Source organism: Arachis stenosperma, chromosome 3, assembly GCF_014773155.1.
Source record: "Arachis stenosperma cultivar V10309 chromosome 3, arast.V10309.gnm1.PFL2, whole genome shotgun sequence".
NCBI classification, from domain to species: Eukaryota; Viridiplantae; Streptophyta; class Magnoliopsida; order Fabales; family Fabaceae; genus Arachis; species Arachis stenosperma.
Genome location: NC_080379.1, coordinates 170,813,439 through 170,825,562, shown reverse-complemented (window position 1 = coordinate 170,825,562; position 12,124 = coordinate 170,813,439). Strand labels below are relative to the sequence as shown.

Here is a 12,124-nt window from a genome sequence, read left to right as displayed (position 1 = left end):
AGCCCATCCTCTCAAGTTAGCATGAACACTCCTCTAAAACCGACGAGATTTCATTTGATTATGTCAATGCAATCAATATCCATCAGAGTATGGTCCTTCCTAAACATATTGTCCGAACAGGAAAAACCAACCAATAAAATGGTCTAAAATTCAATCATAATAGCCTCCACGAAATTTGACGCTAAGCAGGAGCAAAAGGAACAAGATATGGGAAACAAAAAATCAATTTTATTCCTGTAGTTGAATTCATCTATTATTCCAAGAATACATCATTTACAACAAACCTACATTTCCAACATGGAGAGAAAAATCATGTACCGTTCACATTCCGACCTCACCATAATCTGCGACCAAACAGTAGGTACCCTCGTCCTGCAGTCAAACAGTCTGTGACTCGAGCTGCTTTGACAATTGAGCAGTCATGTCCTTGTTTCAAAATCTGCTAGCTAAGTAGTATACAGATTTTGGTTAGATATACCGCAGCATAACCCGGATCTGATCCTCATCATCGCCAGAAGCACTCTGACCTGAACTGGAGTCTTTTTATCACCACCATCAACTATATAGGCAGCAATCATCAGGCTTCCACCATCAGCATAATACGGCCAATTAGATCTCTATGCATGCGCTATTAGTCACGAGTCATAGGCTCATAGCTGACCTTTCTTCACCATCAGCACATTGCTCCTCAAGCACACAAATGCATCAATTTATATGTCATCATGATGTTTTTACTTTCACTCTTGATCCAAATTCAAGTTTCCTTAAGAATGGGATTCCCATCTTGTTCATCATACACAACAGTTCTTCAGTTTTCTTTTTCATTCCTGCAGCTTCATAAAAATGCACAGCTGCACTCATGATGAATGTGTCTCCTTTTATTGACGTGCTTATACTTTCAAATAAACTGATACCTTCCTCCACGCATCCATTTTCCATGTAACCTTTCATTATTGTCCGGTGACATATGAGATCAGGAATCAAACCAAAAGTTGGAAGTTCTTCATAAACCCTCTTGGCTTCATTGATCATCCCTGCTTTGATGAATGCGGATATCAAAATATTAAAATGTGCACAAGATGGTAGAATGCCTTTGCTTTTCATAGTACATATGGTCTCCTCAGCTTCAGAGTAATTCAGACTCTGGGTATATGCTTGAACAAGGGAGAGATATGTGAAAGAGTCAGGTGAACAACCCTGTCTCTGCATGGCCTGGAAAAGCTTCTCTGCTTCATGGCAAGCTCCAGCATTAGCATATACATTGATCATAATGTTGTAGCTAACCTGCAGTTAAAGGCAAAGAATGAGAAAACATTCATACCCATTATGACAAGATTACAAAGTATAATTGCTTTCCAATGCTGGAAGTCTTCACACAATAACACATAATATTCACTGCATTTGATTGCAACATTACTATTTAATTCCTGTTTCTTTAACATGGGTAATTTCTTAAGCAAAGTCATCATAAGCAAGCAAAAAGTGATAGCAGTTAATTGCTAGGGAAATATTGAGCCGATAGTACAGACAGCATAAGCTTTTAAATCAATTCTTATAAGTACCAACAGGAATTGCCAACTATATACTTGAACCTTGAGAACCTAGAAAAAGAAATTAATTTTCAAAACTAGTTTCATCTTTACCTTTCCAGGTTTTATCCCTTCTTCCTGCATTTTGTTGAACAACTGTGAAGCTTCATGTACCTTACCTGAACAAAATGAAATAAATAGTTAGGTCCTGAGAGCAAAGATGTAAAGAATAGCAATCATAATAAAGTAATGAACCAGTCAGCAAACAGCATATAGATTTAAAATATCAAACAGCCACGTGCCATAAATATTAAAGAATGAAAGAATTATCAATAATTCGATATAGTATTGCATCCATAATGATCAGAATTCTATATTTGTTAAGTTTATAGCTTAGTACCAGCCTTCCCGTAGTAGCCAATCAGATTCATGTATGTTCTCTCATCCAAAGGCACACCTAAAGAGGGAGCCTTCCTGAACATCTCCACGGCTCTATCCAACTTTTGGGATCTCCCATAGACACTGGATTGGCAGTTTAACATTTAGTCTAAGAAATTGAAACTGAAAAATATAGGTATAAGCACTCACTATCAGCGAAAGAATTCCTTATTAAATGGCGACCTTATCATCATGTTAAATGTTTGGATTGATGGAGCAACACCAGAGGAACACATGCGCTCAAAAATACTGGATGCCAAATGCAATTTACCTACAAAACCGAACAACCAATATTGGTAAAGGTTCTGTTTCATGTTATATTTTATATGCAGGCTTGACATCAACCTGATTCGAGCATGGCCTTGATAAAGGTATTGTAAGCCACAGTATCAAGCTCCAAGTTATTTTCAAGACTTGTCCAGATGATATTCTCAGCCTCCTGATGTTTTCCTGGGGGGTGAGAGACAGAGAGAGAAAAAAATCATCGCTAAAATTATCAACTAAATGTTAAATATATGCACGCTGAAATAGAAGTAACAAGGAATACAGAATGCTCCAGGCTAAAATTATCAACTTATGATTTTCAGAAACTAACAGAAGTATTAATTTTCCGAACAATTATATTTATATGATATCAGTTCACACTTGTATAATAGCATTCGTGATTTAGATACAATAGCAGGTTAGATTATCCTTTACCTTTTTTCAAAAGAGTTATAGCACGGAAGGGATGTCCAAAAACAGAGGAAAGCAGTGGGTATGCAAAACATACATTACAAGATTCAACAACAAAATGCAGTTAAAAACCAAAGAAACATAAGATACAACAGACAAGACATAATCAGTTAATTAAAACTAAAGATAAAACATTCACATATTTGGGAGAAAAGATCCAAATACAGATGTATTGTCATCTCTTTCGAATCCAATAAGTTATAGATTTTCGAAAACAAGAACTCATGCATTGTTCTATACTTCTATTGTTCTATTGTATTCACCATAATGGTAGAAATATACAAGACAAGGCATTGCACGTGTAAAATAAAAAATAAGGATTGCACACTAGTAGTCCAGTTTACTTTACTCTTCTCATAGTCTCAGTTCCAAGATATACCTCCATTAGTTAAAGCATTTACAATGATGCTAATTCCAACAGCACCAAGATCACATCCTTCCTTGGTTACTTGCTTGTATAGCAAATATGCCTTCTCTTGCTCACCACATTTTGCATATACATCAATCATAGAGTTATAAAGTAGTTTACTAGGTGTGTGAGAATGCACATATTCTGCAAAGATGTCTTCAGCTTGTTTCAGCATATGTTGTTTGCCACAATGGCTAATCAAAGAAGCAATGGTGGCTTCTTCCATTTTGCTGTCAATTTCAGTTAACTGTCTGTTGAGAGATTCTACTTTACTCAATTCTCCTGAAAAATGAGATAAAAATGCCCAAGTTAAAAATAGAAACTTGCTTAATAAGATATGACTTTTTCAAGGTAGAGACAATAAGACACGAGTTGTATTCATACCATCTTTGGCCAAGCTGATGGTGAGTTGACTAACAATTTTTGATCCCCCAGGATATTCCTGTAATAGCTTCAGTAACGTTCCTATCTTGCTGAAGTTGCCATTTGACAAATATAAATTGAGCACCAGCCCTAGAGCCGTGACATCATGTTTGTCAATGGACCCAGAAGCAACAAGTTTATCATCAGATTGCTCATCCCCTTTATGTTGACAAAGAATCCAATAAATTGTCTGGACGAAACTACTATATTTAAATAAGTCATTCTTAAACATCTGATTTGTTAACTGCTCCGCTTCTAGCATCATTCCATCCTTACAATAAATCTTCATAACTGTCCTATAAAGATCCTCATCAAAATTTGTCTTATCCTCCATTAATTGGACAATGAACTCCTTTGCCTTTTCCATCAAATTAAGTCCCACATACAAATTGAGCATATCATTACAAGAACCAGCATCAGGCAGTCCAGTCTTGCGGAGAGCCAACAATGTTTCTTCAGCAGATACTACATCTTCTTTCATCACATAACACTGTAGCAGGACAATATAAGCAAATCGAGAGAACCATATGTTGCTAGACTTCATGAGTTCAATCACTTCCAAGGCTTTGTCTACCTTCCCCGAAGTAAGATAGACTTGTGCCATTGCCAAATATGTCTTTTCATTGGTAAGCAAACCTCGATGCTTCATCTCTTCAAATGTTTTATGAGCATCCTCGTATAAACCAAGCCTTCCATAAATTCTAATAAGCAAACCATAGATGACTTCATCAGCTGGAATTTTGTTGTTTATCATTTCTGAAAAGAGTGAGAGGGCTTTCGGGTAGTCCTCATATCTGTAATATAACGATAGAAGTGACGAACAAGTGTATTTACTAGGAATTACTCCTTGAAACCTCATATCCTCATACAATCTTTGAACTACATCCCTGTTGCCATTTTTAGCACTTAAATTAATAAGCATGTTATAAGTCACCTCCTCAGGAACAAATCCATTATTTTTCATCTCCTCAAAAGTCTTGAAAGCATCTTCATGTAGCCCTTCTTTGACAAGAGAGGTGATGACTACAGTATAGGTAAAATCATTAGGTGTCACCCCTTCTCTTACCATATCCCTCCATACTAACACAATCTCTCTATGGAGTGATTTCTTTTGCAAAGAAGACAGCATAAAGTTGTAGACAGCAACAGAAAGCATGATACCCCTTTCCTTTACAGCTGAATAGAAAGAAAACATAGCCTTATGTCGCCCCCATCTAGCATATGAACAAAGCATGGTACCACAAGCAACTTCATCTGGTTCACAACCTGCATCAAGCATCTCCAAGAAGGTCTCTTCAGCTAGCTTAAGCTTTCCAACTTGCCCATACAAGCGCAATACTATAGTGTAGACAATCACACTCGGATGGTAGCTCAGCTGTTGAAGCACCAGACTATCAATTCACAGTATCAATCTCTATACTTTGGAGCAAAAACATCAAGCATAACCACATTTACATCCACTGAGTCTTGTTCAGCTATTTTGAATATAATAATTGACATGAAAATGACCAATAAAGAAGAGAGGAACCTGCAATTTCATCCAAGCAAAGAAGTCTCTGACTTGGCGCCACCCTTTCTGTTCCTTGAGGACGACGCACATCTCCCTGAAGGTGAGCTTGCCAACGAAGGAACCCATGACCATCCTCATGTCGTAGTCATCATCCACCCTCTGAGAGAGAGCGCGAACCTTCTTGATGGCGGCGACCACGTGCTTCCCGTAAAGGTGTCCGTTGCGGTCATCCTGAAGGTACTGAACCATCTGCTCCGGCGACCGCTTTATCCAGCGGGGCGTCTGGGCCTGTGGGCCCTGGTTCCTGCGGAGGACGCTGAGGTAGCGGGCCTTGGCCTTTATGATGCGGCGGGCGTTGTCGTCGGAGAGAGGGTTCTTAGGGTTTCGGGAACGGGGCTTGGGGCTGGCGGGATCCCCGTCTGGGAGGGACCAGGGGTCTCTGTGCAGTGAGGAGGAGCGGATTCGAGTAATTGGTTTGTTGTTGGTGGTTGTGAGAGAAGGTGGAGGGAGGAGTGGAGTGGAGAAGAGAAAAGGGGATTTCAGAGACTCCATTGACTCACTCTGACTTCACTAAGGACCTACCACAGTTTTCATAATCATATATATACTAGCAACGCTAAAATGGATAATGATGTGTGTGTGAGTGTGAAGATGCTGTGTGCTCCCATAAACCCTTCGTACATTAACAGAATACAAGTCGTGTATCCCGTCAGGCCAGAGCCACCCACAGTTGGTGTACGAAGGCGGTGGAGAGGTTTACTCCATCAGCTCCGCCGTCATTTCTCTCTCTCCCGGTGACTGGGTTTAGGGTTCTCCACTCTCCTTCGGTGCCATCTTTTCTTTCTCCTTTCCTCAATTTTACTTCACCTAATGAATAAATTCTGTTGCATTTTTCTGTTTTGAAAATTCACGAGTTTTTTTTGGGTTAATTTTCAGTTTTATAATGTCTTGGATAATTTTTGAGAAGTTTGTTTCATTTTTATCATGTTGAGACCAGAAATCTTGAGAAAGTTAAAGAAGTATTACATTACTGTTTCTAAACGAATCCCTATTTGACCCTTGGATAATATGATTTTACTTCTATCAAATAGAAATGTGGATATATCAATGCTAAAAGAAGCTGTACAGTTAGTCAATGGAAAATTTGATATTGAGGTATCCATGATTAACTTTGTTTTTAGTTCAATCATGCCATCTTTTTTGAATTATTGTACAACTAAATGGTTTAAAATATTTGTTATTGGTTTGATATTGTATATGTCAATACTACTATTTCTTATTTTGATTTTGAGGTGGTTTATTCTTAACGATGAATGCTGAGAGAGCTTTGCTGGAAAAGGTGTTCTTTGACAATACTACTATTTCTTATTTCATTTTGCACCAAAAGAAGTTGTTAGGGCCAATTAAATGATTTCTTCAAATAACAGATGTGGTTTTTGACCTGGGTGCCATGAACGTTCTGATCTTAGGGTGTTTTTGGTTCTTTTTTGTTTTAAACAAAAATTCAGCTTTCTTTTTTTAACATAAAAATCAGTTTAGTAGTTGATTAAAATCAGTTTTTTCGATTCATATATTCATGTTATGTGGAGATTAGTTATAGTTGTTAAAATGATTCTTGAATGTTAATTCAAGAAGAACCTTTTGAATGCTTTGTTATTGTGGTCATTTAAAAAATCCACTGGTTAAATTCATGATTTCTTCAATGTTTTATGTTTCCTTTTATGTATGGTTTCTGTCCTCTGGAGCTGCTTATTCTTGGGTGGTGGTTTGGCTTGAGATTCACTGTTGATTTTCTCGAGCTATTCTACACGGTATGACCCCTTTCTACCTGCTCTCTTTGAAATATAAATTATGAATTTTATTTTTTTTGTTGATTTCTAAGAATTCAAGGGTAAAGACCACACAATCTTTTAGTTTGCATTAATTCAAAGTAAAAATATATATATTTGGATTTTGACATCGATACTATTTATATATGATGAACGAACATAACTAGTGATCATATGTCCATTTGAGGAATAGAACATTACATCATAAGATCATTTGCAGCAAATTTCATATGGATGGCTCTCAATTTCATAACTCAACACAAAATAATAATGATAATAATAATAACGAGGACAACATTTAATAATACGAATGTCAACGAGTTATAACTCAAATGACATAGTCTTGCCATCTTCACCTAGAGGTCTTGGGTTCGAATTTCACTCCTAATTTTGGAAGGAAAAAAAAAACATTTGATAATACGAACTTGGGTATATTTAACTTAGCCATATAACTAAAAATCAGTTAATAATTCACTCCTTCATGTCATAAAGCTATTTACAGATCCAAGGCCAACTGGTGGTGTGCTTATGTGTGTTAGCAAGGCCTTTTGGAAGCAAATTCTGCAGCTTTCCATAAAGTTAATACAAACTTTTTTATACAACAGTGGCAGAAACACAACAAAAGAATAACACAAGTGAAGAGCATATGCAAAGCACTTAAGTCTATAAATCTTTCGAGATGAAGTCTATAAATTCATTGAAATTGGGAGGAAAAATTCAGATATTTACATCCTTGCCATCTCAATGAGATGATGTTATGCTACAAAGAAACACATACTATAGTACCTGTTATACAAAATTGTCTCTCAATTCTTGTTACACAAAAGGAAAAGTTTCACTCTCAATTAATCTATGTCAGTCTCCTTTGTCATGACTTATGCTAACTCAGTTTAAGCGAGATGTGAGGTTCAAGAAAGCATCTTCACTGCACGGAATAGTGAGACCTCCCATTGGATGATCATATCCAAATTCTTCTTCTGCTTGACTTAGTAATTCTTGAAATAACGGCTGACTCAAATAAGAAATGGGAACCACAAACCGCTTCATCTTCTCGCCAACATACATGGTAAAATAGCCTTTTGGGACTTCCACAACTTTGGAAGTTGCTTGGTTTGAGTTAAATGAGGCCTTTCTTCTGATACCAGGCAAAAGAAAACCCATTGTTGTATGTATGTGTTGATGAAATATTAGTCTTAGATATGACTTGTGATTAAGATGAAATCTTGAGTTTTTTGTGAATTAGTATGTGAATGACTTGTGCAGTTGTGTTGGTGCTAAATGCTTGCAACCATGAACATATATATAGATAAAAGGATATGTTATAAACATATACAGATATTAGAATGATTGGTGGAGGAAGGCTATCAGATAGGACCTATTCAGAGACAAGGGCATGTAAGAGGTCACATGGTACTGTCTTGGCGGACTTTCATATGTATCAGCTTGTTAAACTACATAATTCAAGGTCCACCTTGTAGAGGGTAGGCCAACAGATTGCAATGTTGTTTATAATCTGGTGTACTTGAAGAGTTGTGGTTCATATTAGTTCTCATCTGGCCTCATATCAACAGATTTCATTATCAGTTGTATTGTCAATTTGAAGAAGCATGTGAGATGTCTAAAGCATGTCTCATGGAGTACCTTTAGTACAACTACAATGTTTGAACTTTGAAGAAGCATGCTTCACCTATGAATTTATGTATATTTATATTATTTCAAGTGGATACCATATATTAGCTACCTAGCAATTACCTCAGAAGGTGGGATATGTACTCTCACTTAGCTTCCTATGTCCTAACCTTTGAAAGAGACCTCCAAGACAATACCATGTGATCTCTTATGATCATTTCACTTTGTAGACCCCATTTTACAGCTTCATCAGAATTATTTCTTCAGGATGGCAACTATATATACACTTGTCTTGTGTTCTCAACCAAAACAAATTAGTTGCATCTCCTCAAGTATCAGAACTCAAATATTTCTCTCATACAAATCCTTCAAGAACAATGGCTTTCCGCATTCCAGGTATTAGAAAGGCATCACTTTCTGCATCTAAAGGGACTAATGTTCCAAAAGGCTATCTTGCAGTCTATGTTGGAGATAAGATGAGGCGGTTTGTGATTCCTGTATGTTACTTGAACCAGCCTTCGTTTCAAGAATTATTAAGCCAAGCAGAAGAAGAATTCGGATATGAACATCCAACCGGTGGTCTTACAATTCCATGCAGTGAGGATGAATTCCTAAACCTCACTTCTCAATTGGTTGGCCAGTAGATTGTTCTAATAGACACTGACATAGCTTAGCTGAGACAAATTTTGTAGTACAGAAGGCTCTTTCTTTTATTATAAGCATTGTCCATTTTGGTCTCTTCCTTGTATCATTCATTTGAAAGTGTAAAAATGTTGAATGAGAAAGTTACAGCATGACATTGTCAAAATTTGTTTGCTTTTGTCTGATATGAATGATCTCAAATATAAAATTAAACATGTTCAGATTGCTCAGAACTTTTAAAGAACAATAAAAGAGAATTGCAAATTTGTAATCCACGTAGATTCAATGACTATTTAACTAACATTATATGAAATTGGAATCCATTAAAACATGGCCCTACAAATGAGCAAATCTATTTCTTTCATAAAAAAAATTAAAAGTACAATTATGCAATGGTTTCAAATATACTAGTTGCAGTTATATATATCAGAAAGATGTACATCATTGTAAAAAATTAGAGAAGACAAGCTTCAGAAGGATGTCAAATTCAAGTGAAACAATCAAAGTTGGTGAGCTTCTGATCTGGGAGAGAGTGCACTGTGAATATGTGGTAATAGTATAAACTATGAAGACTATAGAAACATAAGATCCAACAACCTTTAGCATAGAAGAAACTAATACAAAGGAAATATCAGAAGAGATTGGTTGAATAACTTATAGATCCTCTCAATTAGCTTTAAGTAATCAAGAGTTATGGATTTGTTTCAACAAATTAGCTAGCTCACTGGAATAGCAAAACTGAAGATGTAGAGAAGGATCTATATCGATTTCAACAATGACAGTTCTTTCGCTAGTACCTAATAACTACTACCTAGAGAAATACTTTAGTGTTATATCTTCTACATGGCTAAAATCAATGACTAAAATTTGTGTCTGCATTTACTATATCTAGAGAAGTAAAGCTGTTCATCATAAGCAGGACATTCATTTGCTAGCAGTAAAGCATTTACTATTTAGATGCATTCATGTTCACATGGATGCATTCAAAAGTGAAGATCATATGCAAAGAAATCGAGTATACAAGTCCTTCGGGATTAGGTGTTTAAAATCATTGAACTTGGGAAAAATATTCTGATATTACATCTTTGACATCTCAATGAGATGGTAGTTAATATCCTCCAATAAAAAGGAAGTAAAAAAGAAAAATTCAAAGTGCCTGCTGTACAAATTTGTCTCTCAATTAATCTAAGTCAGTCTTGTTTTCCTTGGACTATACTATAGTCCATTCAAGCGAGACGTGAGATCCACGAAAGCATTCTCCTTGCAAGGAATAGTGAGACCACCCATTGGATAACCAAATCCGAATTCTTCTTCTGCTTGGCTTAGTAACTCTTGAAATGAAGGTTGAGTCAAACAGGAAATAGGAATCACAAACCGCCTCATTTTCTCTCCAACATAGACTGCAAGATAGCCTTTTGGGACAGAGGATGCTTGGGTTGCAGCAGATGATGCCCTTCTATAGCAGGTAAGCGAAATCCCATTGTTTTCTTTTGCTTCAAACTAATAAAAATGCAAATGATCTCAAAGGGTGTAAAGAAGAATTGTTGTTGCTACTGATTTGTGTTGCTTTAGAGTGCAAGGGTAACCGTCTATATATGATATACCATCTATAAGTTTTTGAATAATTAGCCATTCGATAAGGTCTACTTTGAGACAAGGGCGAAACAAAGATCACATGGTAGTGTCTTCATTGTGTTTATGAAATATTACTTTAGATTTGAGAGTTCTTGCCAAACAATGTTACCACCTTTTGAAAGAGACGACTGAGAAGCTAATAAATAGTTAAATACAAAGCTGATTTAATGGATTACTACGTATGTTGCAGACATGCTCAAGACATATCACGTAAGTTGGCTCTTTATACTGATGGGTAACCTACTAAATCAGTGGAAATTGTCTAATAATGATGCAGAGTGGATATGAATACATTTATTGCAATAGAATACAGATCACAGGGTACATCAGTACGTGAAAGGATTCATATGAGATGCCTTAAAACATGTCCATAGATCAATATATATATATAGCCATCAAGTACCTCATAATTGTTTTCATTGCCAAGATTAGTTCAACGGTTGGTAGCTATATATTAGCATTTAGTCAATTTCTCAACCCGAAGAAGAAAATGTGACATGTCTAAAGCATGTTTACAAAAATATGGAATACTAATTAAGAAATGAAACAGAAATAAGGTTTCAGTTTGATCTTATCTCATTTGATTGCAGTGGCTTCAGTCTTGACTATTCTTTGAGAAGGTGGGAGCATTCACTCTTAACCACTTCTAAGACAGCACCATGTGATCTCTCGTGTGTATGCCCCGCAATCCTATAGTGACTTCAGCAATAATTTTATCTTGGAAATAATAATATTCCAAAGAATCTTAAAATCTATAAATACATTTCCTCCTGTATTTAGAAACAACACAATTCATTGCAATTCTTAAGCATCAACACTTCTTATCTTAAACTTGAAAGCTTTTCCTTGCTCTAGTTCTTACATACATACAGAAAAATGGGTTTCCATTTACCTGTTATTCGAAGGGCATCTAGCCAAGTAGCTTCAAAATCTGTGGAACTCCCAAAAGGGTATCTTGCAGTGTATGTTGGAGAGAATCAAAAGCGTTTTGTGATCCCCATATCATACTTGAACCAACCTTCATTCCAAGACTTGTTGAGTCAAGCTGAAGAAGAATTTGGATATGATCATCCCATGGGAGGTCTCACTATTCCTTGTAGTGAACATGTCTTCCAAAGAATCACTTCTCACTTGAATGGGCTATAAATCTCAGACTGTAGAAGATTGACATAGATTAGCATATACATGTTGTATACAATAGATTAGTATAGAGAATCAGATGACAAACTCAAAGAGTATGTCTACTTTTGTTGTATAGTGACAAATTGACAATGAATTCAGTTATTCAATTTTGTGTTTATCATATAGCATTGTTCACTTGTTCCTGAAATTAGGAGCTTACATA

At 36.2% G+C, this 12,124-nt stretch overlaps 2 protein-coding genes and 1 pseudogene across 3 annotated transcripts; 1 reads left to right on the top strand and 2 right to left on the bottom strand.

Annotated features, from left to right (window-relative positions):
- Positions 1–33: 33 nt before the first annotated feature.
- Positions 34–5,979, bottom strand: LOC130968568 (pentatricopeptide repeat-containing protein At5g27270). 2 transcript variants are annotated; one of them, XM_057893914.1, is made up of 8 exons: positions 5,063–5,979; positions 3,496–4,909; positions 3,082–3,393; positions 2,313–2,417; positions 2,151–2,238; positions 1,930–2,051; positions 1,644–1,708; positions 34–1,284 (listed from the first exon to the last, which is right to left on the bottom strand). In XM_057893914.1, the coding sequence occupies exons 1-8, from the start codon at positions 5,594–5,596 to the stop codon at positions 721–723; spliced, it is 3,204 nt and encodes a 1,067-aa protein (XP_057749897.1). In that variant the 5' UTR covers positions 5,597–5,979; the 3' UTR covers positions 34–720. The 2 variants fall into 2 exon arrangements, with proteins under 2 accessions (XP_057749897.1, XP_057749898.1); XM_057893915.1 differs by having other exon boundaries at positions 39–1,284; positions 3,496–4,925; positions 5,063–5,200.
- A 1,564-nt stretch (positions 5,980–7,543) lies between these two features.
- On the bottom strand, positions 7,544–11,895 carry LOC130968572 (auxin-induced protein X10A-like; annotated as a pseudogene).
- LOC130968571 (auxin-induced protein 15A-like) lies at positions 11,270–12,069 on the top strand. The gene has a single exon (XM_057893918.1). It carries the CDS (start codon positions 11,656–11,658, stop codon positions 11,923–11,925), a length of 270 nt encoding a protein of 89 aa, XP_057749901.1. The 5' UTR covers positions 11,270–11,655; the 3' UTR covers positions 11,926–12,069.
- Positions 12,070–12,124: the final 55 nt, after the last annotated feature.